The sequence below is a fragment of the Chaetomium fimeti genome (genome assembly GCF_033439085.1).
Source record: "Chaetomium fimeti strain CBS 168.71 chromosome Unknown B0H64scaffold_7, whole genome shotgun sequence".
Classification (NCBI taxonomy): domain Eukaryota; kingdom Fungi; phylum Ascomycota; class Sordariomycetes; order Sordariales; family Chaetomiaceae; genus Chaetomium; species Chaetomium fimeti.
The window spans coordinates 1,344,688-1,366,046 of NW_026944335.1; the positions used below are offsets into that span (position 1 = coordinate 1,344,688).

At 55.6% G+C, this 21,359-nt stretch overlaps 8 protein-coding genes across 8 annotated transcripts; 4 read left to right on the forward strand and 4 right to left on the reverse strand.

Moving 5' to 3' along the window:
• Positions 1-483: 483 nt before the first annotated feature.
• B0H64DRAFT_328120 (uncharacterized protein) lies at positions 484-1,353 on the forward strand (the record flags this gene model as incomplete). Its single annotated transcript, XM_062800820.1, has 1 exon — positions 484-1,353. One exon carries the CDS (start codon positions 484-486, stop codon positions 1,351-1,353), a length of 870 nt encoding a protein of 289 aa, XP_062655994.1.
• Positions 1,354-1,483: 130 nt separating this feature from the next.
• Positions 1,484-3,115, reverse strand: B0H64DRAFT_229327 (uncharacterized protein). Its single transcript, XM_062799702.1, has 2 exons — positions 2,127-3,115; positions 1,484-2,034 (listed from the first exon to the last, which is right to left on the reverse strand). The coding sequence occupies exons 1-2, from the start codon at positions 3,023-3,025 to the stop codon at positions 1,614-1,616; spliced, it is 1,320 nt and encodes a 439-aa protein (XP_062655995.1). The 5' UTR covers positions 3,026-3,115; the 3' UTR covers positions 1,484-1,613.
• A 256-nt stretch (positions 3,116-3,371) lies between these two features.
• On the forward strand, positions 3,372-6,284 carry B0H64DRAFT_229331 (uncharacterized protein). Its single transcript, XM_062799703.1, has 2 exons — positions 3,372-4,688; positions 4,749-6,284. Exons 1-2 carry the CDS (start codon positions 3,458-3,460, stop codon positions 6,176-6,178), a joined length of 2,661 nt encoding a protein of 886 aa, XP_062655996.1. The 5' UTR covers positions 3,372-3,457; the 3' UTR covers positions 6,179-6,284.
• Positions 6,285-7,564: 1,280 nt separating this feature from the next.
• Positions 7,565-8,084, forward strand: B0H64DRAFT_477611 (uncharacterized protein; the record flags this gene model as incomplete). The annotated part of the gene is made up of 2 exons (XM_062808213.1): positions 7,565-7,938; positions 8,040-8,084. Exons 1-2 carry the CDS (start codon positions 7,687-7,689, stop codon positions 8,082-8,084), a joined length of 297 nt encoding a protein of 98 aa, XP_062655997.1. The 5' UTR covers positions 7,565-7,686.
• A 293-nt stretch (positions 8,085-8,377) lies between these two features.
• Positions 8,378-13,263, reverse strand: B0H64DRAFT_229350 (ABC-2 type transporter-domain-containing protein). The gene is made up of 2 exons (XM_062799704.1): positions 11,127-13,263; positions 8,378-11,070 (listed from the first exon to the last, which is right to left on the reverse strand). The coding sequence occupies exons 1-2, from the start codon at positions 13,171-13,173 to the stop codon at positions 8,624-8,626; spliced, it is 4,494 nt and encodes a 1,497-aa protein (XP_062655998.1). The 5' UTR covers positions 13,174-13,263; the 3' UTR covers positions 8,378-8,623.
• A 2,273-nt stretch (positions 13,264-15,536) lies between these two features.
• B0H64DRAFT_229376 (casein kinase II regulatory subunit-domain-containing protein) lies at positions 15,537-16,860 on the reverse strand. The gene is made up of 2 exons (XM_062799705.1): positions 16,591-16,860; positions 15,537-16,510 (listed from the first exon to the last, which is right to left on the reverse strand). The coding sequence occupies exons 1-2, from the start codon at positions 16,747-16,749 to the stop codon at positions 15,653-15,655; spliced, it is 1,017 nt and encodes a 338-aa protein (XP_062655999.1). The 5' UTR covers positions 16,750-16,860; the 3' UTR covers positions 15,537-15,652.
• A 497-nt stretch (positions 16,861-17,357) lies between these two features.
• On the forward strand, positions 17,358-18,958 carry B0H64DRAFT_406834 (uncharacterized protein). Its single transcript, XM_062804529.1, has one exon. It carries the CDS (start codon positions 17,421-17,423, stop codon positions 18,606-18,608), a length of 1,188 nt encoding a protein of 395 aa, XP_062656000.1. The 5' UTR covers positions 17,358-17,420; the 3' UTR covers positions 18,609-18,958.
• A 124-nt stretch (positions 18,959-19,082) lies between these two features.
• B0H64DRAFT_426558 (uncharacterized protein) lies at positions 19,083-20,876 on the reverse strand (the record flags this gene model as incomplete). The annotated part of the gene is made up of 5 exons (XM_062805742.1): positions 19,083-19,383; positions 19,443-19,818; positions 19,941-20,530; positions 20,643-20,717; positions 20,848-20,876. 5 exons carry the CDS (start codon positions 20,874-20,876, stop codon positions 19,083-19,085), a joined length of 1,371 nt encoding a protein of 456 aa, XP_062656001.1.
• Between the last annotated feature and the right edge of the window lie 483 nt (positions 20,877-21,359).

The window sequence follows — 21,359 nt, forward strand, 5'->3', positions numbered from 1 at the left end:
TAATAGCCTCCACTATACTTACTGGTTATATAAACCGGCTTAACTATAAGGGCATAATACCATTAAACAGCCTATACAGCTATAGGAGATCGGGATATTACCCGGATAAGCCTAGAAGATCGGCTCTAGAACTAGATATAACTGTATACCCTATAAAGGGAGGTAGTAGCAACAGCAATACAGGCAGTACAACGCTGTCGAAAGGCGTATAGCGCTTGAGATACTGTATAGGCGGTGCAGGTATCAGTTTGTATATAGGACCTAGCTCAGTACGTCCTTACATACTCAAAGGCATCTGGCGTGTCCGCTACGCGGCCACGCCCCCGGACGATAAACGCAAACAACAACAACAACAAGCCCCCCATCACCTCGGACAATGACCTCCCCAAACTGCTCAACACTCCCACCAAGCAAGCCAAGCGCATCAAGAAGCTAGTATTAGCCCACCTCGGCAGCCCCTCCAAACACATCAACAGACCACCCATGCAGGGACTATTCAGCCGGACCTTCTTCGCCACCCTAACCAACAACCGGGAGGTCGTCATCCAGTTCCGCACTGAGAAGCTGGATCTCGACGTTTTCAAAGTAGCTAAAGGCGCCCTGGGGCAGGTTATCCCCGACGCAGTGGCTCTACCCGACGACGAGCTGGAGGCTGAGGGCGTATGGGCTTACTCGCTCGAGCGTCTGCCAGGGAAGATGTGGCTGCACGGCGTCGCCGGTAAGGGGGCTGAGGGTCGCGTTGCTGTCAACAAATCGCTCGGGCGCGTGCTCTCCAAGGGCTGGCTTGGCAACGACAGCGGCGGGGCTGTGTCGACAACAGTCCGGCCGCATCTCGAGGCCATACTGGCCAGCCCGCTGGCCGAGGTTGTGGCATATCGGCATGTGCTGCGAGGGTTTCTTGACAAGCTGGACGAGATCAGCAAGCTGCCGCTTTGGGTCTCGCACTATGATCTGAACGACGTCAATGTTCTTATTGATGAGTCGTGCCAAGTTACTGGCTTGATCGACTGGGAGTTGTCGAAGCCGAAACCCTTTGCCGTAGGTCTTGGCCGCATCCATACCCTAGCTGGCGAATATACGGGAGGCGAGTTCTGGGTGCCGGACGAGTTCGAGGTTGCCGAACGAGCCTTTTGGGAGGAGCTGTTTGCTGGCATGTCGGAGAAGACTCGTGGGATGTTGGAGGCGAACATCGGCCTCGTTCAGGACGCTGTTATTCTCGGCACACTCTTGGACGTATTCTTCTGGGAAGACGGGAAAGTCGGCTGTGGCGAGGTATCGATGAAGGCGCTTCCCAAATTTCTTACGTATCGGATTCCCCAGGTAAGGGGAGACGAGCCTCCATACAGGGAATAGAGCCGTCAATCTAGGTGATTCAGATTGGGGAGTAGGGCGAAGTCACGAGAGATATCCAGAAACTGACCCTCTGCTTCTAATTATAATCATTTTTTGGTTTTCGTGTCTCGTTGCTGCCCGACTCCCGCCAATACCGATGGGCCAAGTTGGTTATTCCAGTCTGCTTTCCAGTCTGCTGAGAACATACTCTCATCTGTAAAGCCCGTGCCCTTACAAGTTTCCAAATTGCACCGTATTGAAATGGGAGATACAAGTGGGCATCACGGCCCCCTAGGCTCGCTACCACCTCCATTTTCTGGAGGATGGATAGCGGCACCGTACTGAAGGCCAGCTAGCACCGTCGCCATCACCCCAAAGATGAGTGTTATGATCAGGATGAGCAGACCGAACCAGAATGTCCAGAACTGCACTGGGTTCCGGTTGTCGCTCCAGACTGTGCTCCAGTCTCGGGGAGGGTTGAGGTACTCTTGCGCAATCTCCACGAGGCGGTCGTGGTAGTAGCGAAAGTCTCGAAGGCGGGGCTTCGTCGGACCACTACTGGAGGTGACTTCGAGGATATCAAAGTTTCTGTTGTGGCGGCGCCTGAGGAACTCGGTAGTTGGTTTCTCGTCGGGAGGGAAAAGATAGTCCAGAGTGAGCAGCGCCTCTTTGAGGACCTCGAGAGGGATGGGGAACGGGGGTCTATGGTGGGTATAGTTAGGTTCAAGTTGGTTATCATCTCCCCTCCTGAGTCCGTATCCGGTGGCGTGACGATGACACGGGGAGGAACTCACAAAGCTTGGACAGTAGCGGCGTCAGTACCAGTAGTAGCGGTGATATAAGTATCCGTGGTAGAGGGGGTCGCGGCAGTATCAGTCGCTAGCGTCGAGTCGTTGTCTGCCGGGATCCCTCCCTGATCGTTAAGGTGTGGTATTGGACCCAGTCCTTCTTCGGCTGATCGCCGCCGAGCCACCTTCTGTGCTTCTTGTTCGGCATGCCACTCCAACAGCGCGACAGCGTCGGCAAGCCACTGCTTGTGCTCAAAGACATTGACGTCCTTGAAATTGTGCTCAAACTGTAGATGTTCGGGAAGATAGCGGGTCCAGTGGATATGAACCTTGGGATACCGACTGAGGTTGACCGCGGTCAGGGGATGGGTCAGCCGAGTCTGGATCTGGGCACTCTCGGTAGCGATATCTGACAACTCCTGCTCGGTGTAATTGTCACTCGGGGTAGGGTACGAGGCAGGCCTCCCGGGATAAAAGACGCCGTAGACGAAATCGCATAGCCGCTGGTTTTCACCCCAGCTCTGTACGGGACTCAGGTCCATCGCCGTCCCATCGAATCGCGCCGGTCTGGTGTTGATCATGAGCCATATACGCACAGCACAGTGAATGGCGTGCTCGAGTTTATCTTCGAGGTGTTCATGGATCGCTGATAGTTGTGTGTGTAAATCACCTCTGGTGACAGCAATATTGGCCCTCATGACCGAAACAGCGTCAAGAATCGCTTCGTCGCAGCCAGCCCCGAGAGCGTTGGTTTCGAAGTCGAAGAGCGCAAGAAATCTGTCATAGGTTCTCAGGTTGAAGCCTTCCCGTGGTAGTTCGAGATCATCCCCGGCAGGGAGAAACAACCTAGCGATGATTCTCTCGCCTTTCTGGATACCCGCTTCGACCTCTGTTTGATCCGCCATTATGAGGAGGGCTTGAAGAGGATAGGGCCTTTTCTGTGCTGTGAACTTTGGCCACAGTTTGTTTTAGAACTTGAAAACGCTCAAGTGAGGATGTAGGAGATCACAACGAGTTCCCCGTCCACGCCACGCGGCGGGCGCCGCAGCCACCCTGTAACCGCCATTGGTTGAATCCCAGCCCCCTTGGACGCTGCAGAATTGTGCATACTGCTGTGCAGCGTGCCAGCGTGATGTGGTGAAACATTGTCCAATAGGTACCAGGGACCCGATACCTAAGCGCCCTTGGGGCCTTATTCCCCGCATGATCGTCCCCTGGTAGGTAGCTGAGGTAGTTAATCACTTCACTCTCCCACAACATAACCAGAGATCCCAAGGTCTTAATAGGTATCTTGTTGATGTTTGCACACTTGCCCACCCGCGCTATCCACGGCAGCCATGGCAGGCCTTCTAGTTCCGCCGTCCTCGGATTCTGGCTCTAGCCACACATCGGAGAAGAGTTGGCGGCATGTCTGGATCCTTCGCTTTTCCAAAACCCGGCTGGGTCCGAACCCAACCAACGACGAAGTGAGAGCCTGGGCCATTGAGAGGCTTGGTGCCACTCCTCCCGCACGTAATGATAAAATCGCAGGAGAACGACTCCAAGACGACATCCATCGCATTCTCCCGCGCACTAGGCGACGCACGCAGGTGGTGCAAAACAACATCGTACCGTTGATCCTCATGGTTGACCAACAAAGAATGTACATAATCGTGTGCAACAACGAGGAAGCCAAGAAGAACCTCCGAAGAGCCCTGGCTGGCCCAGATGCTCGCGCCATCCTAAAAAGACACGGCTTCGAAGCTAAAGTTATGAACCGCAACTCATGGTTCAGAGGCGACTCCGGGGAGCATGAGGCTTGGACCACCCCGACCCCGACGATGGCCTCGCCCTCAACCGGTATGGGAACGCGAATTCTAGCTCGACAGGAAGCGAAGACCGTTTCGAACAAGATGCCCGGGAGAAAGGGGGCGGTCATGACGATCGGCGGGTTGATCCTGGTGGATGGGCAAATGTTTGGACTCACAACCGCGCATGGCATGGTGATCGGAAGGAAAGGCGACATGACGGATTCGGATTCGGACTCGAAAGGAAGAATCTCTTCCGCTTCAGAGCAGAAGGTGTCGTCTAAGCCCGGAGTGGATTATGAGGAGGAGACGCTAGAGCCCGTGTCCGTTGCCCAGATGGAGGCTTTCCGCTTCGCTAATGTCACGAGCGACAGCTTGAGGCATGTTGGATCGCTGGCACAAGACAGCAACTGCTATGGTAGCGACTGGGCGCTCATCAGGTTAGAGGGGGGGGATATTGTCCCAAACATACTGCATGATAAAGAACTTTCATACACTGATGGGACAGAGATGGGGTGGGAAGATGCCCTGTGGACAACCACCAGATGGAATGTGGAAGGGGACGAAGAGGCTGATGCGCCACCGCGTCCCCTTTTCTCGAATTTACTCGTCCATTCGTCGCCGGCCGATCTAGCAGATCACCCCGACGAAGAGCCCTTGGTCTGTCACGTAGTGACTTCTAAGGAGGTTGTGCACGGAATCATCCTAGCTGAGCACACAACCCTGGATTTCGAAGGGGAAACCTTCGGGGTTATGGTGGCATCTCTGCTTGAGCCACTGGGTAAGCGTCTTCTTTTCCGCAGTCAAAGCTGCGACTATTATTAACCAAACCATGGCACAGTGGATGGGGATTCGGGGTCCTGGGTTGTCACAGCCGAGCGGCCACCGAAAGTGCTGGGGATGGTGATCGCCGCCGGTGACGGGGATCCCGATGAAGAGATCCTTTCGGGCCCAATCGCCTATATTTTGCCGATTCAAGATATCCTCGACAGCATATCGCGGACCATGTCGGTCCCTGTTTCACTCCCGACGGCTGACGACTGGCTCATCCACTCCCTCCACCGCCATAGGCAACGCTGGAGCGGCGGCTTCGCCAAACATATGCCCGCGGAATGGGCAAGAAGGCATCTCGAGATGGAGTATCTTCTGATGCGGCAGAAATGGTACTCTGAGGGCCTCAGCGGGCGGTCACAGGAGCGGTTTCGGCTACCCAGCGAATACCTCTCCCAGGCGCAGATGTCGCTTTCTTCGGGTCTCTCGCTCCACCTATACTCCCGGCTGACCCTGGAGAAAGTCTTCGGCCTTCACGTTGCAACAACGGAAGCGATTCTCATTCTAGGAACCGTGTGTCCACTCTCGCCAGACTTTCGGGCAGCGCTGCAGGATTGGTTGCCGGACCATCGACGGGCCACCAGCGGCCTGCTCTTCCGCCAATACACGGCTACCGAGGCAGGGGAGAATGTGCTCGGCATGATCCTAGTTCTGTTGGCTACCCAAAGGCAGAAAGTCCGCCAAAGAAAGCCCCAAGGCTCCATCAGCTGGCAGATGACGGCCGAACCCCTCTGGCTCGCCCAGGTCCTGTCTTCTCTACTTAGGCTGACGGGTCTTGCGCCAACCTCGATCCCCAGCATCCCCCAACTCGAACTCTTTGTCAACTGCGTCATTCACGGGTTCAAGGACAAGGACATGGAGGATCTCCGACTGCTCAACTCAGACTCCCTACTCAATATACCCGCCGCATTAAAGTCCACCCGTGCTGAAGGCTCCAGCTTTAGTGTTGCCTTCGCATCCCGCCTTTTGTTACAGATGAGAGACGTCGCTAAGGGTGATGGAACGCGTCTGCTGGTCTGCCATGGATCGGCCGCTAACTGGGCAGCGTTTTATGCCGCAGTGGCCCTCGGCCTCCGGGTCGAGTTGCGGATAAGGGGTAACTTTGGTGACGCCAAACGCCTAAGGGTGCCGCGTCTCCGAATTGATGGTTCCCACCTTGGGCCGTCTGCGGAAACCGATGTGTTGGCATATCTAGCTCCTGACGTGGTTGAAAGCTCGCAGGACCGGGCAAACTTTGCCGAGCTCATTGACCGGCCGAAACTGGGGACACTCCCGATAACTGATGAAGAAAAGCCGACGTTGCTTCTGCCCCTCCACCTTCATACTCCCCCGACCAAGTCGTGGCTAGGGAAGTGGGCTAAGAAACGACGCAAGAGAATTGTCAGGGCCCGGGGCATACCTTTTGAAGAGGGGAATGCTGAAGTGACAGAGAACAAGTAACGTAGGTAGGATAACAATTCATTAAATTTTATGTTCCTCTAAACTATTTGGACTTCCTTCTTTTCTAGTTACTATTTTTACACAACCAAATCCTCCCAATCCCTAAATTCCTTACATATATCGGATTTCCCAGGTCAGGGGGGATGAGCCTCCGTACAGGAAATACAGCTCTTCATCTGGCAAAGACGTTCGCCCCGATTGACACCGCCCTTCACCGCCTGGGGAGAAATCTTGACACATCGGCAACAACACTGCCACAACATGAGGTCATCCTCGGATCAAGAAGCAATCTGCCCTCGGAACCAAGACTTTGTCTGCCTGATCTTCTCTGATGATAGCCGTTCAGATCTATCAAAGAAGAGGGATGTACACGGTACATGAGTCTTTCGAAAGGGGAGCTGAAAAGAGATGCATTAGGTACCGTAGATCTCTATCAGATATCTTACGTGGGACCTTTTTGACAAAGTATCGGTGACTCTCGAGCCTCCGGCATTGCAACTCGCAAAACACAGGTGGCAATGCCAGCGAACCACATCATGATTTGCAAGTTTGGCACCGTAGACGGTCCTGCATTTGCGAGCCTCGGGTGTCATGGATTGCCGAGAAGCCGAGCGGCCTTTAGACCTTGTGTAACGTAGGTCCAATCCTGTACGCTCTGTGCGTATGCCTCCAGGACTTATTAACAACAGACCCATGGCGGAGTCATGCAGTGAAGCGTGGCATAGGACTCAGTTGGTCAGATCGTTGGCCAAGTAAACCAATCACAAGTGTAAATCCAGTCTTTTAGCTAATGTGAACCTTTTGTTTAATTAGGGCCAAGAAGGCTTCCATGGCCTGAAGCCTTCGTGTAACCGAAAGTTCGCAGATCTAGGTACCGAGGTACTCAGTCCCGTCACAACCTGAAGTGGCAGATGCCCCAGATAATGCACCGTTTTCAAATATAACAACTAGCATATATAACTATTAGCACATCAGGATTGCCGTTACCTTTTTAGCTGCAGTTAGGGATACGTTGGAATAACCCTCGGCTCCCCGTCTAGGGAAGAGTCCAAAGTTGTGGTATTACACAGTTTCGAATGATCGGAGCAATGGGATAAGTTGCTACCTATTCAAGGAATGATCAGAGAGAAGTACGTTGACAGAGAGAGATTGACAGGCAAGTACGAGCTTCGGACTCCATTGAGAGTTCCGGATTCAAGTGCGAGCTTCGGATTGTTTGGGATGCTTGCCACAACTGAATGTGGAGATGATTAACATAGGTTTCACAGAGTGTCTGCAAGAGACGACAGACGAAGTTGGCTAATGGCTCAGAGAATCAAGTTGCGAGGCAGACTTCGAACAATGCTAAGAGAGAGAGCATAGGGACTTGGAGGGGAGTTGACAAGTATATAAACCCCTCGATCCCTCTACTGCCAACCAACCTTTCCATCCAGCACCACTCACCAACATCCTCACCTTTCCCAACTCATACCAACCACCCCCCCAAGACAAACCCTCTCAAAATCAACATGCAACTCACCACCACCCTCATCCTCGCCCTCCACGCCGCGACCAGCGCCTGGGCTCTCCCCGAGCCCGCCGCCGCCGCTAACAAGGTGACCGCACGCAACAACGCCGGCGCGGCGCTCGAGGGCCGCTGCGTCGCCAACCTGCCCAACTGCCAGGGCGCGACCTATGTCGGCGACGACAACTGCTGGTGCGACGGCCAGGTGGCGCCGTGCGGCAACTGGAAGTGCGGCTGGGATGGGCCGCAGTCTATCGTGCGTTCTTTCTTTTCTTTTTTTTCTTTCTTTTTTGGTGTGTCTGAGTGGTGGTTGGTGGGGATTCTGGGCTGCAGCTAACGGGTTTTGTTTTGGTACAGCTGAACTGCGGATCGGAGGGGAGCGGGTGCACCTGGGTCAACTAAGAGGTGCAAGTGATTTGTGAGTTACTTTGCTCTGAGAGATGTGGTGCGGGTGGGTTAACATGTCGGTGACCAGGCACACGAGCTCTGGCAACCATAGCACACCCCCAGACTAGGAAGGACATGGCAAACTGAGAACTTCAGGAGCCAGCGAAGGGGTCATCGTGCTAGCTTTTCTTCTTGTTCAAATTTTCACCTTCTATTCATGGTTGTAGTATCTTCACTACACCATGTGCCTGTCTTTTTAGTTTACATAACCAAGATCACTTGCCTGGGCCCGGGCCTAAAACCTTCGGTCTTTTCTCGTGTCTGTGTAATGTGATATATTATGCTATGTGGTGTATGCTGCGGCAGTAAGTGTCGCGCAAGACTTTTGACGCCTCTGAGCGACGAAATTAACAAGCAATAAACCAAACTGGAACCCCTAAAGGATCCCAAACGATGGTAACCCAACCATTGAAGTAACAGTGGCCGCCCACTGAAATCCAGACGGAAATCTATCATGTTCAAACAAGACCTTCACTGCCGCCTCGAATAACCTACTAGTACATTACCGCTTGTTGTAATTGAGGAATCGGCTCTAAAGAGGATGTTAGCAACGATGATAAACTCCCCCAAGAACAACATAAAAAACAACTTACGGCAACAAACAGAATGACCAAATTACTCGCGATATACACGACGAAAATGCCCAGGTCCCTCCACCGGTTGTCGAAGCTCAGCCCCAGCGGGGCGTAGAACTCGTCGCCGACCTTGAACGCGCAGTACTCGCAGGCCCGCGTGGCGTTGTCGACCAGGTAGCCCGGCCCGCCGCGCTCAAAGAACGGCTGCATGTACTCGCCGCAGGTGGTGTTGCTCGGCGCCGTGAAGCGGTTGAGCTCCACCGAGGAGCACTCCACCGGCACCTCGTGCAGCGCGGTGACTACCATGCCGCCGATGAGGCGCGTGAAGGGGTTGAGCTCGTACAGCCAGGTGCGGTAGCCGGCGGGCATCTGGGGCGCCGGGATGGTGACGCCGCAGAAGAGGGCGAAGGTGACGAAGATGAAGGGGTCGAACTGGGACGAGATGAAGAGCGAGGGCGTCAGGGCCGAGAGCGCCTGGCCCAGCGTGACCGAGAAGACCTCGGTGATGAGGATGAGGAAGAACTGGTACCCAGCGCGGGAAGCCTCGGTCTGGAGACCCGGCATGTAATAGAGGGGCAGGAAGAAGGCAATGGCGCATAGGACACTGTACGGCATCTCGGCGACGAGAAGAGAAGTCGAGAAAACGAAGGAGCTATACATCTTGGACGACTGCTCGCGGAAGAACAGGGCGCGCTTGACGTGGTACATAACCTCGATCTGCGAGATGATGAGGGCCGGCAGGACCGTGACCTGGAACATGACAAACACCTTGTACTGGAGCGACTGCCTCGAGTTGTCGAGATTGAGGTAGGTCAGACCGGTGAGTAGCGCGATGATAAAGTGGTTGAACAGTCGCGTGAAGAGGTAGTTAGGTGTCCGCCAATGCGCTAGGTTGGCCCTGCGTACCACAACCCGGACCTGGTGCCAGAACGGTGAAGCGTATTCCTTGTCGAGGTCAGGGTTCCGCTGGGCACCGGCTGCTTTGCGTTGCTCCTTCATTTGTGAAATCTCGTCCTTAATGTTGGCGAGCTCGGGGCTGTCCGCCCAGATGTCGGCCCAATCGCGATTGCCGATACGGGGGGAGCTACCAGCACCGATAGCTTCGAGCATGAACTCGGCAACATTGTCCGTCTCCTTGGGCTCGGCGCCATGGCTCTTCAGGTAGTCTCTGAGAATGTAGGCATCCTTGCCGATATCGCCAAAGTAGACGCAGCGTCCACCGGACTTCAGCAGTAACAGGCGGTCAAAGTTCTCGAAAAGAGCAGCGTTCGGCTGGTGGATTGTGCACAAAATGGCCTGGCCCGCAGCAGCGAGCTTCTTCAGGAAGCGGACAATGTTGAAGGCACTCTGGCTGTCGAGACCCGACGTCGGCTCATCGAGGAAGAGGAGAAGTTCCGGCTTGGCCGCCAATTCTACACCAATCGTGACTCGTTTCCGCTGCTCAACCGTCAAACCAGCCTCAGGTGAGCCAATAACAGCATCGGCAAAGGTCTCCATCTCGAGAAGAGCAATAATCTCCTCGACGTAACGGTACTTTTCCTCCCGAGACGTCTCGATCGGCTGGCGTAGGTCGGCAGAAAATCGGAGAGCCTCGCGGATGGTTTGAGTGGGATCATGGATGTCGAGCTGCTCCGCGTACGAGGTCCCGCGTTGGAATTCCTTGCCCGGCTTGGCGCCGTCCACGAGGATGTCGCCACTAATGACACCAATGTTCTTTCGGGCAGCGAGCACGTCAAGCAGCGTGGTCTTGCCCGCGCCGGAAGCGCCCATTAGGGCAGTGAGCTGACCGGGCTTGACGTAACCAAAAACGTGGTCGAGGAGCTGCCGAGTGCCGCCGGGAACAGGGACCTCATAGCAGAGATCCTCCCAAGTTAGGATGCTCTCTGACTTGATGTTCAGGTCCGATGAGTCCGATTCATTCCCTCGAGCCTTGCGCTTCTCCTCCCTCTTGCGAAGCAATTCCTCGTTGAGCTTCTTCCGTTCCGCATTCGGCTTCTGAAAGACTTTGGCCTGGTTACCGCCCATGCCATGCCGAACGAACTCGCCAGCAACGACGTTCAAACCTAGGAAGAACACGATAATGGCTGCGACAATACCCCACTCGCGCCACATGAGACCGGGACTGTAGGAGAAGCCTTGCTCGATATAGTCGCTGCCAGAGATTTCGAGGGTGCCGGTGTTGGCGCCGGCGAGGGTGCACACCTGATAGTTGATGTCGGTGTACTCGGGGCCCGCAGGGATAAGCGACTCGGCAGTGCATGTCATGGTGGATCTGGAGAACTCGTTCTCCATCAAAGCGGTGAAGGAAAGACCGACAACGTTGATGTAGTACAGCCATCGCAGCCACACCTTCTCGGATTGGTACTCTAGCGAATTGTCAACAACCCAACTCCTTCTAGAGGACAGACATTGAAAGACTTACGGATAAGATAACCGGCCGTCGTGATCATCAACGTGATGCCGACCGTCGCAAACTTTGCTGCATAATCGAAGTCTGGGCTGATGCATCCCAGAATGCGGAAGAAGAGCGTCATGGACATGTTGGCCGAAAGAAGGAACAGGTAGAAGGCGAAGAAGGCACCAGCATCCCGGGCTAGGTTGGTCATAAAATACACGATGATGGAAAACACCATGACCTGAGTGGCAGCGAAGATCTGGTCGACGAAGATCTGGGCAATCCAGAGCGCTGATGGCCGATGGAACGCGTATGCTCGATGCTTGTTGACGACGGCACGACCCGTCATCGTGCCCGCCAGCTCAGAGAACGAACTAAAGACGTTGTGCAGCAGAGAGATAAAGAGAAGACCTCCCTTGGAAAATGCACTGGCAGACGTGTGACCGAGATTGAGGTATAGCGTACCGAGGACGATGGCGATGATGATGTTTCTCAGCCACGAGAGGACGAGGGCAAGGACATCCTGCTTCTTGAGCAAGAATTGGCGTTTCATCAGTGCCCAAACTTGATGGTGAAATGCGACTGAGTAGGCAGACCTTTTCGAGGCGCCACGGCGCTTCTGCTCGCGAACGGCAACGCGGAAGTCTTCGTACCTGTCGGCTTCTTCGGTAAGGCTTTTCTTGTATTGTGACATCTCTTCGCCCAGGCTTTTGGAGAACTTGGATTCCTTGAAGGCTGTCTCCAGTGTCTCTGGGCTGTGAGGGGCGTTCTCCACGGATCTGCCCTCCTGGTACTCGCGCTCATAGGCATCCGTACATCCAGTGACATAATCCGGGGTGGTTTGCCGGGGCCGGGGAAGGAAACCGAGCCCTTCGAAATAAGCTCGGGCTTCAGAAGCTGGACCGAAGTACACCTGCCTGCCTTCGTCGATGACCATGACCTTGTCAAACAGGTTGTAGATGTTCTCGGAAGCCTGGTACAGTGAGACGAAGGTGCTCGTTTTGTACAGGTCTGTCTGGACCCGGAGGGACTTGGCGAAATCGAGGGCGGTCGAGGCATCGAGACCACGGGTGCTGTTGTCCCAAGAGAGGATGCAGGCGTTGCTGATCAGCATCTCGGCAATGGAAACTCGCTTCCTCTCGCCGCCGGAAACGCCACGCACGAACGGATTACCGACGATAGTCTTGCGGGTGTGCTCGATATTGAACATCTTCAAGAGCATCGTGACAACCTTCTCCTTGAACTGTTGTCTGTTGATATCGGCAGGGAGCTTGCCCGGGATTTTGACGTCAAGAGCGAAGCCAAGTGTCTGCTCGACGGTGAGCGTCGGGTGGTGGACATCATCCTCCTCGTTGTAGAGAGCCTCTCCGCGGTATTGGATAAACTCCTCGTCAGTGAAGGGCCCGTAGAGCACCTCGCCCGTTACGCCCGTGTAGCCGTGCCGCTGATTCGCGATGGTCTTGAGAAACGTGGTGCAGCCGGACCCGGGTTTTCCCAAGACGAGGACCATCTCGCCTGCCTTGCACACACCCTTAAACTCGTTCAGGAGGGTGGCCTCAACCCCTTTCTGGCCCAAGCCGAGCATGCGTCTGATGGGGGTGATGAAGTCGAAAAAGTCGATGAATGCATCAGGGAAAGTCTTGACATAGTTTGTCTGACCACCCATGCCCCTGACTGTCAGACCATCCCAGTAGACCCCGACGTGCTTCGGTTTGATCCCGGCCGCCCTCTCGGCGTCTAGGTCACCCCGCAGGACAGCCTCCAAGTCGAACTGCTCGAATGTCTCCTCGGACCCAACCTCCAACTGTTCCTTGTTGTTGCTTCCATTGCCGCGCTTCTGGCTCGCACGAGACATGTGGGACAGCTCGCGCTGCAGGTCGGCAAAGTCGGCCTCGGCCTGTTTGACGGAGATGCCCGTCGCCCGGGTCGTTCCATTAGGGTTACTACGCCGAGCCTCCTCGATTTGATCCTCGGGATGTCGAGCCGTGGACGAGGTGGACGGTCGCGACTGAAACATGGCGCTAAATGGTCTGGCCGCAGGCTCAGTGCCCGCTTTCTCCGAGGTCGTCTCCATGGCCCAGTCGTTAAGGGGGGGCTCGATGTATTTTCTCCCGAGCGGCCTTAAGCGGTAGGCAATACAATATAAGTAAGACGTGGAAGATGGCTACTCCCGTCACAATATAAAAAAGTATTACACGGATAAAGAAGGTGAAAGTATACGCGGAGACGGGGGAGACAAAAAGAGTTTTTGTCTGTTAGATGGGATCAACAAGGTACAGAAGGAAAGGGCGCGCTGCGTGGAGGGTGGACGAAGAGGGAGCCTCTCCTCCAAACTCCGACCGTCGTCGGTTGGTTGCGGGGCTCTTGGATGGAGAGAAAGGAGCAAAAGGCAGGAACCCGAACCTTTTGTACAAGCCGGGGATGAGGATGGGTCTTGAAAAAGACGGAGAGAAACACAGGGCTTGGCAGATCCCAAACATTACCAATCCGACATAATCAACCTTGCTTGCTCCGAGTTGCGGCTCGTGATCCGACGGCACTAACAAGGTTCTCTGCGTGTTCGAGTTCTTGGTGGGCCCCACCGAAACGGCGCACGATGCTGAGATGGGCTTAAAAGGGCTCTCTTCCAGAATTGGGGTACAACAAGTCCTACGCGTTCGGTGCCCGCGGATCGGGTTCGGGTCTGTCGGTGTCATCCATTGGCGATCAGTCCTGGCTGGTCCTGCCGGCAAGATCTCGTTGGTTTGGCCACCCCCCGCCCCCAAAAAGAAGACCGCAAGGGCGTGTTGAGGAAGCCACTGAGAGCGAGGACGTGTGGGCCGGGGAATCGCCGAACTTTGGAAGGCGGGAAGCTCAGCTTCGACGACTCATCCGGCATGTGGGGGGTTCTCTCATTGGACCGGTGTCGACGGCTTTCACATCCCAGCCGATGTGACGGAACCCGGCGCGGAACGAGCCTGCATATGGATGCGGCAAGGGCGGCGATGTCTGAAGTGTTGAGACGGCATCCACATTTCAGAAAAATGTTCCGTTTGAGACCCAGTGCAGCGATGTCATTTGTTTGACGTACATAATTGATGTGATTGGAATGCGGCATGCCTTGCAGCAAAACGCCCGAGACATCCCGGGTAGAGCCGCCGTTGGATGGACTCGACTCGAAGAAATGATCGCTTCGAGCCGCCAGCACTCCATTGTTGTGAACGAGCGGGCTTAAGATGGAGATTGCAAAGGTGGGGTAGAACCCCACACACGAGCGGAAATGGAAAGTGGGGAGCCAGGGGAAGCGTAAAACGACGTCCACGTCCAGCCTTGAACGGCGAGGGAAACAACTCCAACCAATAGGAGACTTTGATTCGTCTCGAGCCACGTGTTTAGCCACAATATCTCGTGGCGCAGCCTTGCGGAAAAGCCGCCTTGACCGCAAGTCGAAAATCCTCGATGTTTGACAATTGGTGGCCTCGATGGAGAACCGCTGAGAACGGAAGGAGCAATTTGACCGGCGGATCCCTTCGGAAAACCCGAGCAGCCAGGGTTCGCAACCTGGCGACCAACCAACAACCACATGCATCCCCACTCTCATTTTTTCCTCAGTTTTCCCGCATCTTCAAAAGCCGTTCCAGACCACGCGAATCGCCCACTCTGTGGGGGTGGAAAAAAACCCTGCCGTTGTTTGTGTCCGGAGTCAGGATAGCGCCCTTACCAGCCTTACATGACACAAGTGGAACTGCTTTGGTCGTATTGTATGTACAAAGGGACGTATGGAAGAAGGAAAAAATGTTATGGGGCCTGGGTCGGGAAGTGGGAGAAAAGCAAAAACCAGAACAAAACAATAACAAAAAAGGAACCAACGAGCAAACCAAGGCCGAAAAGAGAGAACGATTAAAAATGAATTCCAGCGCATGATTTGACCTACCTGGAGACAGGAGAGTAAGCGACAGATGCAAAAAATGCGGGATGATTGATTTGATTCCAGCAGCTCTGAGCGTACTTCGTATGCTCCTTCCGTCCAGATTTGGCATGATGACCGCAGGGCTTCTGAGGACCCCTGCTTCATGTGCCGTCTGCAGCTCACCATGCAGTGTTTCAATGGGGCAGAACTCTCGACGCGACCACTCACGTGGTTTCGTCCGACGTCGGCCTGTACATATCTACATGTACGATCTGAACGTATACCACCTCCCCCTTGCACGAGTAAACACTTTGGGAACTTGAATCATGATCCCATTCCGCAGTCTATCGACTTGTCCCTCCCCGGCCGCTCCCACCCAATCCCTCCTTGCACTACGAAGACACAAATGAGACACCTCTGACCGCCTGTCCATCCCATCATTCCATCATAGCTCCTATGCACAATCCGACCCGGCCCGCTTGCAACACCATACCGTGTCCCGTCCCAGAGAAGCCCAGGGGTAAAGAGTACGAACGCCGACAATGCTAAGCTGGCATGAACGAGAGGCGGGGGAAGATAACCCCCCCCGGCTTGAGTCCGTATGAAGAACAAGGAGGCTACGTCACAGCGCTACTGGTCGTAGTGTGGCTCTCCAGTAGGCCTCCTAGAGCTCTGACTCGGCGCCGTTGGCGTCGACCCGCATCGGACTCCCGTTCTGCCCCTGCCGTTGCCTCAGCGCCGGGTTGCCCGCCGGTCGCCTCCTCGCCGTGGGCCTCCCGCTGTTCATCATGCTCTCGTCATCGTCGTCCGACTCCGCCCCGTGCTCCTCGGCGAAGTTGCGGGCTTCGTCGAGAAGGGTCACGTCATCCGGCTTCTCGCGCAGCCACTGCATGCGCGGGCCGGACCGCGCCACCTCGGATACCCTAAACCCATAGATCTTGGGCTCGTAGATCTTGCCGCGGCCAAGTCCGGGCGCGATGTTGCGCGCGTACATGCCATTGACCATGCCGTGCTCGTCGGCCGACCGGCCCAGGTTGGCGGCCGTCTCGGCGCCGGAACGCGAGAGGTCGTACTCGGGAAAGGTGAGGAGGAAGAGCGCGCCGAAGGTGCGGCCGAAAAAGGCACCGTCGACCGTCTGGAATCGGCTGTTGGGTGGAACGTAGACGTCGAGACACGAGGGGCAGAACAGCTTGACGGTGTCTTCGCCGGGTATGTCCGAGAGGCCGACGGGGAGCGTCCTAGTCTGGTTGCAGTTTGTGCGTGGGCAGACACCAAAATGGCCCAGCTCGTACTTCTCCGACATTTGTTGGATACCGGCTCTCGAGCAGATGAAGCGCTGGTGGATCAGCCCGTAGAGCATCTCGGCGGAGGACTCGATCACCGATAGGTCGCTGGCCACACGGCTGTGGTGTCTCCTCTCCCGCCCCGGGCCGTCCCGCAGGTCTCCCGAAATATCCTCCTCGTCCTCCTCCTCCTCCTCTTCATCGTCTTCGTCCTCTTCTGGCTCGACATCAAGGATCATCTGGGCAAAGATACAGGGTTAATCAACACATCAACTACGGGGGGGCAGGCGACATCAGACGAAACTGGGGTCGGCAGTACCTCAAGCGCTTCCTTGTACATGGCGACCTGATTTTGCAGGCCGGTAAGATTGAAGTCATCCTCGATAAACTCCTCTGAAACCTCGGCGAAATACTCGTGACCGAGCAGGGAGCAAAAGGAGGAAATCCAGGATTCTGGGGTTCCGGAAGACGTCGACATGTTGGGGGTTCCCTTGTCGGGCGACCATACAATAGGGTCGCTCGGGGGCGTATCCGGTTCTTCGAGTACCGGCCGGCGGCGGGCACAGTTGGCGCGGACTATTCGGAACCTGTCGCGCAGGGGCCGGGGAGTGGAGGAGAGTGGTTGGGGGAGAGAGGGGCTCGATTCGGGTTTTGGTGCGCAATTCCGCTTGCTGGGCCGTCGCGTTGGCAGCTCGATCGTCCTATGATGCTCGCATGATCAAGCGGGCAATTATAAGGGTGGATGTGGCACCAGTGGGCTGGTGCAGGTCAATTTCAGAAAGGTTGATATTTCGATGATATTTTGATGTGGTTGGTGCTCCGTGACAGTGGTTTGGCTGCCCACTTGGTTCAGGCCCCTGCCTCATTTCTGCTGGCCGGTGGGCTGGCACGGGTCTGTGCACCTCCCTCACCAACCATGCCCCACCTCTCAAAAGTTGGTCGGCAAGCCCATCTCGAGGCAAAGCAGCTGGATGGGTGCATGAGCGATTGAGCCACCCAATTGCGACGTGAGACTCACGTGCCGTCGCGTTTCTGCGGTCTCGGTTGCTCCGGTACGCCAACGTCAGGTTGCCATTCCGTCCCTCCCACCAAGCTCGAAGTCCCCGCCAATGAAGCATCAGTCACGCCGCTTTTGGTGACGCTCTCCAAATGCTGCAACTCAAACCCTGTTCATATGCACCACCACCCATTCGGCTGCTGCTTGCCAAACGGCACATCACAAAGTTCGCAATAACAGATCCGCCAACCTATGACACGGTTGAGGAAATCGAGAACCGCGTAACGATCGACCAGTTCCGGCGCATTGCCGCGCCCACCGAAAAACGGATCAGGCCCGTTCTCTTTCGTCAACAGATTGTGGGGGATGCTCCTGTAGGATCCAGTGACTCAACCAAACCTCCAATTTGCCTTCCGGCGATACGAAAATGGTTTGATGGTCATCAATTCCAACAGAGGCGAGACGTATTATCCCAATATTTCAAGCAATACTCTCCCTACACTGTCCCCTATGAATTGATCCTCAGCGGCGGAGACAGTCGAGGCGTTGTCGATGACAGCAACATGAACATGGCGGCGTTCAAAGCCTGGCTGGAACGCACGCACAGTCTTGACAACCCCACTGCCCGGGATCTGCTCTTGCGTTACGGCATTGTAGAGCTAGACGATACATCCGCGTCTGGTTTTGCCCGCTTCGATGCGCCGCTGGCTCTCCTTGACGCCGCCGTGCAATATAACTCACAGGAGGCGCCGGAAACCCCCGTATCCCGCCTCTACATCGCTCAGGCCGCCCTGTCGGATCTGCCCGAAGACCTCCAACTCGACGTCCCCACGCCCGAGGTCCTCACGGGCCCGGCCACCGGGGAGGCCCCCTTTACGGCCGACATCTACAGCAGCAGCCTCTGGCTTGGTCTAGAGCCGACCTTCACGCCCTGGCACCGCGACCCGAACGACAACCTGTTCTGCCAGCTGCGGGGCTCCAAAACAGTTAGGCTCCTGCCACCGGAGCCAGGGCTAGGGCTGTTCAAGAGCGTGATGGCGGCCCTGGGGAAACAAGGCGCCAGCCCTAACATCAGGGTGCCCGAGATGATGGGGCGTGTCGAGCGCCAGGCCTGGCGGAATGCGGTCTGGGGCCCGCACGCATCCAAGTCGCTGCTCGAGGCGGTAGTAGGCCCTAGCGACGTACTGGTCATCCCGAAGGGGTATTGGCATAGCGTTAAGAGCACGGCTGATGAAGAAGGGGCTCTTAATGCCTCTGTGAATTGGTGGTTTCGATGGAGGAGTACGTCGTCACGTTCCTCTCCAGTCGGTTCCGCCGGCGAGCCGACCCGTGCCCCGTAGTCATTGAACGGAAGAAGATGTGGTGGGAACAACCACAAATTATATGACACGGGAAAGGGCAGAAGGCGGAAGGGAAGAAAAACAGACTTCGTTGGTCCGAGTCCGCGGGGGGGCGATGGGCTCGTTGCTTCGGCACACAAGGTCAGGGGAATTGAGCGCCCCAGGACTGACTTCCTCTGTTGATACAGGGTGGCTAGTGTGGCTAAATCTGGACCCCGTGTTCTCGGTCCGGTTACCAGTCCGATATCAGTAGGTTACCATAAATTGGTACCCAGTTGCCGACGCCAGCTTGAACTGTAAAAGTCCACACACGCCCAACCCACTCGAACTCACAAAGGGATATAACCCCCCAAACAGGAGAACTAGGCATGTATTTTCGGCTCTCCTCTCGCTGCTGGCCTATTATGTTCTCGCTTCGGGAGACACTAGTGGCGTATGCCATATTATGTATGATGCTCCACTGAGCTTCCTCCCTCAGGCGTATCCCCAGAGGACACCAGCCCCGTCAAGCCAGAGCCTGAAAGTCCACGTCCTCCTCCAGTCCCGATAATCCTGCCGCCCCATGTACATCTTGTCGTGTTTGTCTTCAATCGCTGGGATGCTGATGTTCTTCAGCAACTTGTAAACAAAATACGGCGTGATGCAGCACAACACCACAACGGTAAACCACCCCAGCCCGAGCGCTCTCCGGCCGGCCGTCGATATGATGATAGAATAGCAACACATGGAGATCCCAAGCCATACGAGGCATTCGCCGTAGTAGTTGGGATGTCGACTGCCGCATTTGTCAGCATCAACTCGTAAGGAACACCGTCACAAGAGGGCAGCACTCACCTCCTGTCCCAAAGGCCCCTCCCGCAAAACACCTCGTCGTGCTTCTTCAGGTACCTGTCCAAGCGCCACTTCGACAACTGCCAGTCTGCCACGCACTCAATCATAAAGCCCCTGAAAAAGGACCACATGCCGAGCCAGAACCAGAACCGGCGGTACATCCCCGGGATGATCGAGGGTTGGTCCGGCTTGCGCCAACCAGTGCCGGTAAAGCCCTCGCTTGGGATCGAGTTCAGCGCAATGACAGGGAGGGTACAAAACATGACCCACACTCCCTGCAGCATGAAGAGTCCAAAGAACAGCGAAGGATTGGCGCGGAAGGGTTCGAAACGCGAGTCACCCCCTCGGCAAAGCGACCGAACGAAGGTGAATATGCCCACTTGAAAGTCGCCAACATGGTCAGTCCAAAATTCTTCTCCATCCGCAGGGAGAACGCGGTCTCAAAAGCCACACCAAAAAGCAAGACACAAACGAAAAGAAAAAGAGAAAGAAGAAACTCACATCTCACCGCCCAAACGCACACCACCGCACTAACCAGCCCCTGCCTCCAATCCACCCCCATCTCCTCCCACACCCCCCAATCCATCCTCACGACCGCCCTCCCAATCCCCTCCACAAGCACCCTCCCCACCCCCCACTCACCACCACCACCACCATCACCACCATCACCACCATCACCACCATCACCACCACCATCACCACCACCGTAACCACCACCACCACCACCACCCTCCCCCCCTCCCCCAGCAGCCCTCCCCCCCAGACTCAACCCCACCACCAACAAAAAGCACCCCGCCCCCGCCAAGTCATACAGCAGCTCGCAGCGCAGCAGGACCGAGGGGACCGCGACGGCCGTCTGCACGGCCAGGACGGCGGCGGCGCAGCGCGTGAGGGTGGCGAGTAGGTGCGTGCTGGGCACGGTGCCGGTGGTGATGCATTGGAGGAGGAGGGTCAGGGCTAGGATGCAGGGGAGCTTGAGCAGGAAGGGGGAGCGGATTATGCGGAGGAGCCAGTGCATTTTTGTGGGTTGGGTTGGTGGGTTGTGGGTGGATGGATATGTGGTGGTCGTTTCTGCTCCGGGGGCGTCTGGTCTGGTCTGGTTGGGTTTGTTGGTTTGCTGTTTTGTTGTGTGGGTGTGTGGGCGTGTGTTTTGTTGGTTGCTTGATCGATCGTGGGGGGGTATTGGTCGGTCGGTGAGGTCACGGTGGGTTGGTGGTGTTTTGGATAGGTACCTCCCGCCGGAGAGCGAGCGCGGGCACCGGTGGTGTGTTGTCGGTGCTGCGATGTCGAGCCCGTTATGACAATGCTGTGGGTTGGTAATTATTATTATACCTAAACTTGGATGATGGGCAAAGGGTAACGAAGAGAACAAGGTCGGTATAGGTCGCGCAGAGGAACTCTGGTCTACGTCCTGGTCCAGTGGGTTGCCTCGCCCATCAGAGCCACCGTTATACGGTTGCTGGAAAGCGTAAAAGAGTGCGGGCTCAGCCCACTCGAATGTTCATCTTGGGCTTGGGGAAAGAACGAACAACTGTACTGATTCGCGAAAGGCACTAGCAAGTCGTCACTTCGCCGTAAATACAATCGGCTTCCTTTTAGATGGAAAGCAGCAATGACAAGGAACCTCTACCCACGTTACTAATTGTTTGGTTCTACGTTTCCGGCTCGCCTGTCCGAGTTTAGGAATCGGTCATGGCTGGGTCGTTCCACAGCATTGAGACAAACATACTAGATATGCAGGTGCCACAAACAAACACAGCAAGCAACGCACCGCGAGAACCAATATCATCAAACCGAGCCATTTGCGCCAGTAAGTCAGTTGATGCAACCGGTCCACACCAACATGGCATCTTGACATTGAGGGGAGGTATGAAATGACTCGTACTTGCCTGGCAGTGGAGGGACTTGTCAACTCGACCA

Excerpts from the sequence above, each read along its gene's own strand:
- B0H64DRAFT_229376 (XM_062799705.1), bottom strand. The coding sequence starts at position 16,749 with ATGTCGACGTCTTCCGGAACCCCAGAATCCTGGATTTCCTCCTTTTGC. Across the intron at positions 16,511-16,590 it reads TGTACAAGGAAGCGCTTGAG|ATGATCCTTGATGTCGAGCC; the intron begins GTACTGCCGACC and ends ATCTTTGCCCAG.
- B0H64DRAFT_229350 (XM_062799704.1), bottom strand. The coding sequence starts at position 13,173 with ATGGAGACGACCTCGGAGAAAGCGGGCACTGAGCCTGCGGCCAGACCA. Across the intron at positions 11,071-11,126 it reads GACGGCCGGTTATCTTATCC|AGTACCAATCCGAGAAGGTG; the intron begins GTAAGTCTTTCA and ends ACAATTCGCTAG.
- B0H64DRAFT_229331 (XM_062799703.1), top strand. The coding sequence starts at position 3,458 with ATGGCAGGCCTTCTAGTTCCGCCGTCCTCGGATTCTGGCTCTAGCCAC. Across the intron at positions 4,689-4,748 it reads ATCTCTGCTTGAGCCACTGG|TGGATGGGGATTCGGGGTCC; the intron begins GTAAGCGTCTTC and ends ACCATGGCACAG.
- B0H64DRAFT_229327 (XM_062799702.1), bottom strand. The coding sequence starts at position 3,025 with ATGGCGGATCAAACAGAGGTCGAAGCGGGTATCCAGAAAGGCGAGAGA. Across the intron at positions 2,035-2,126 it reads GCCGCTACTGTCCAAGCTTT|ACCCCCGTTCCCCATCCCTC; the intron begins GTGAGTTCCTCC and ends TACCCACCATAG.
- B0H64DRAFT_406834 (XM_062804529.1), top strand. The coding sequence starts at position 17,421 with ATGCTGCAACTCAAACCCTGTTCATATGCACCACCACCCATTCGGCTG.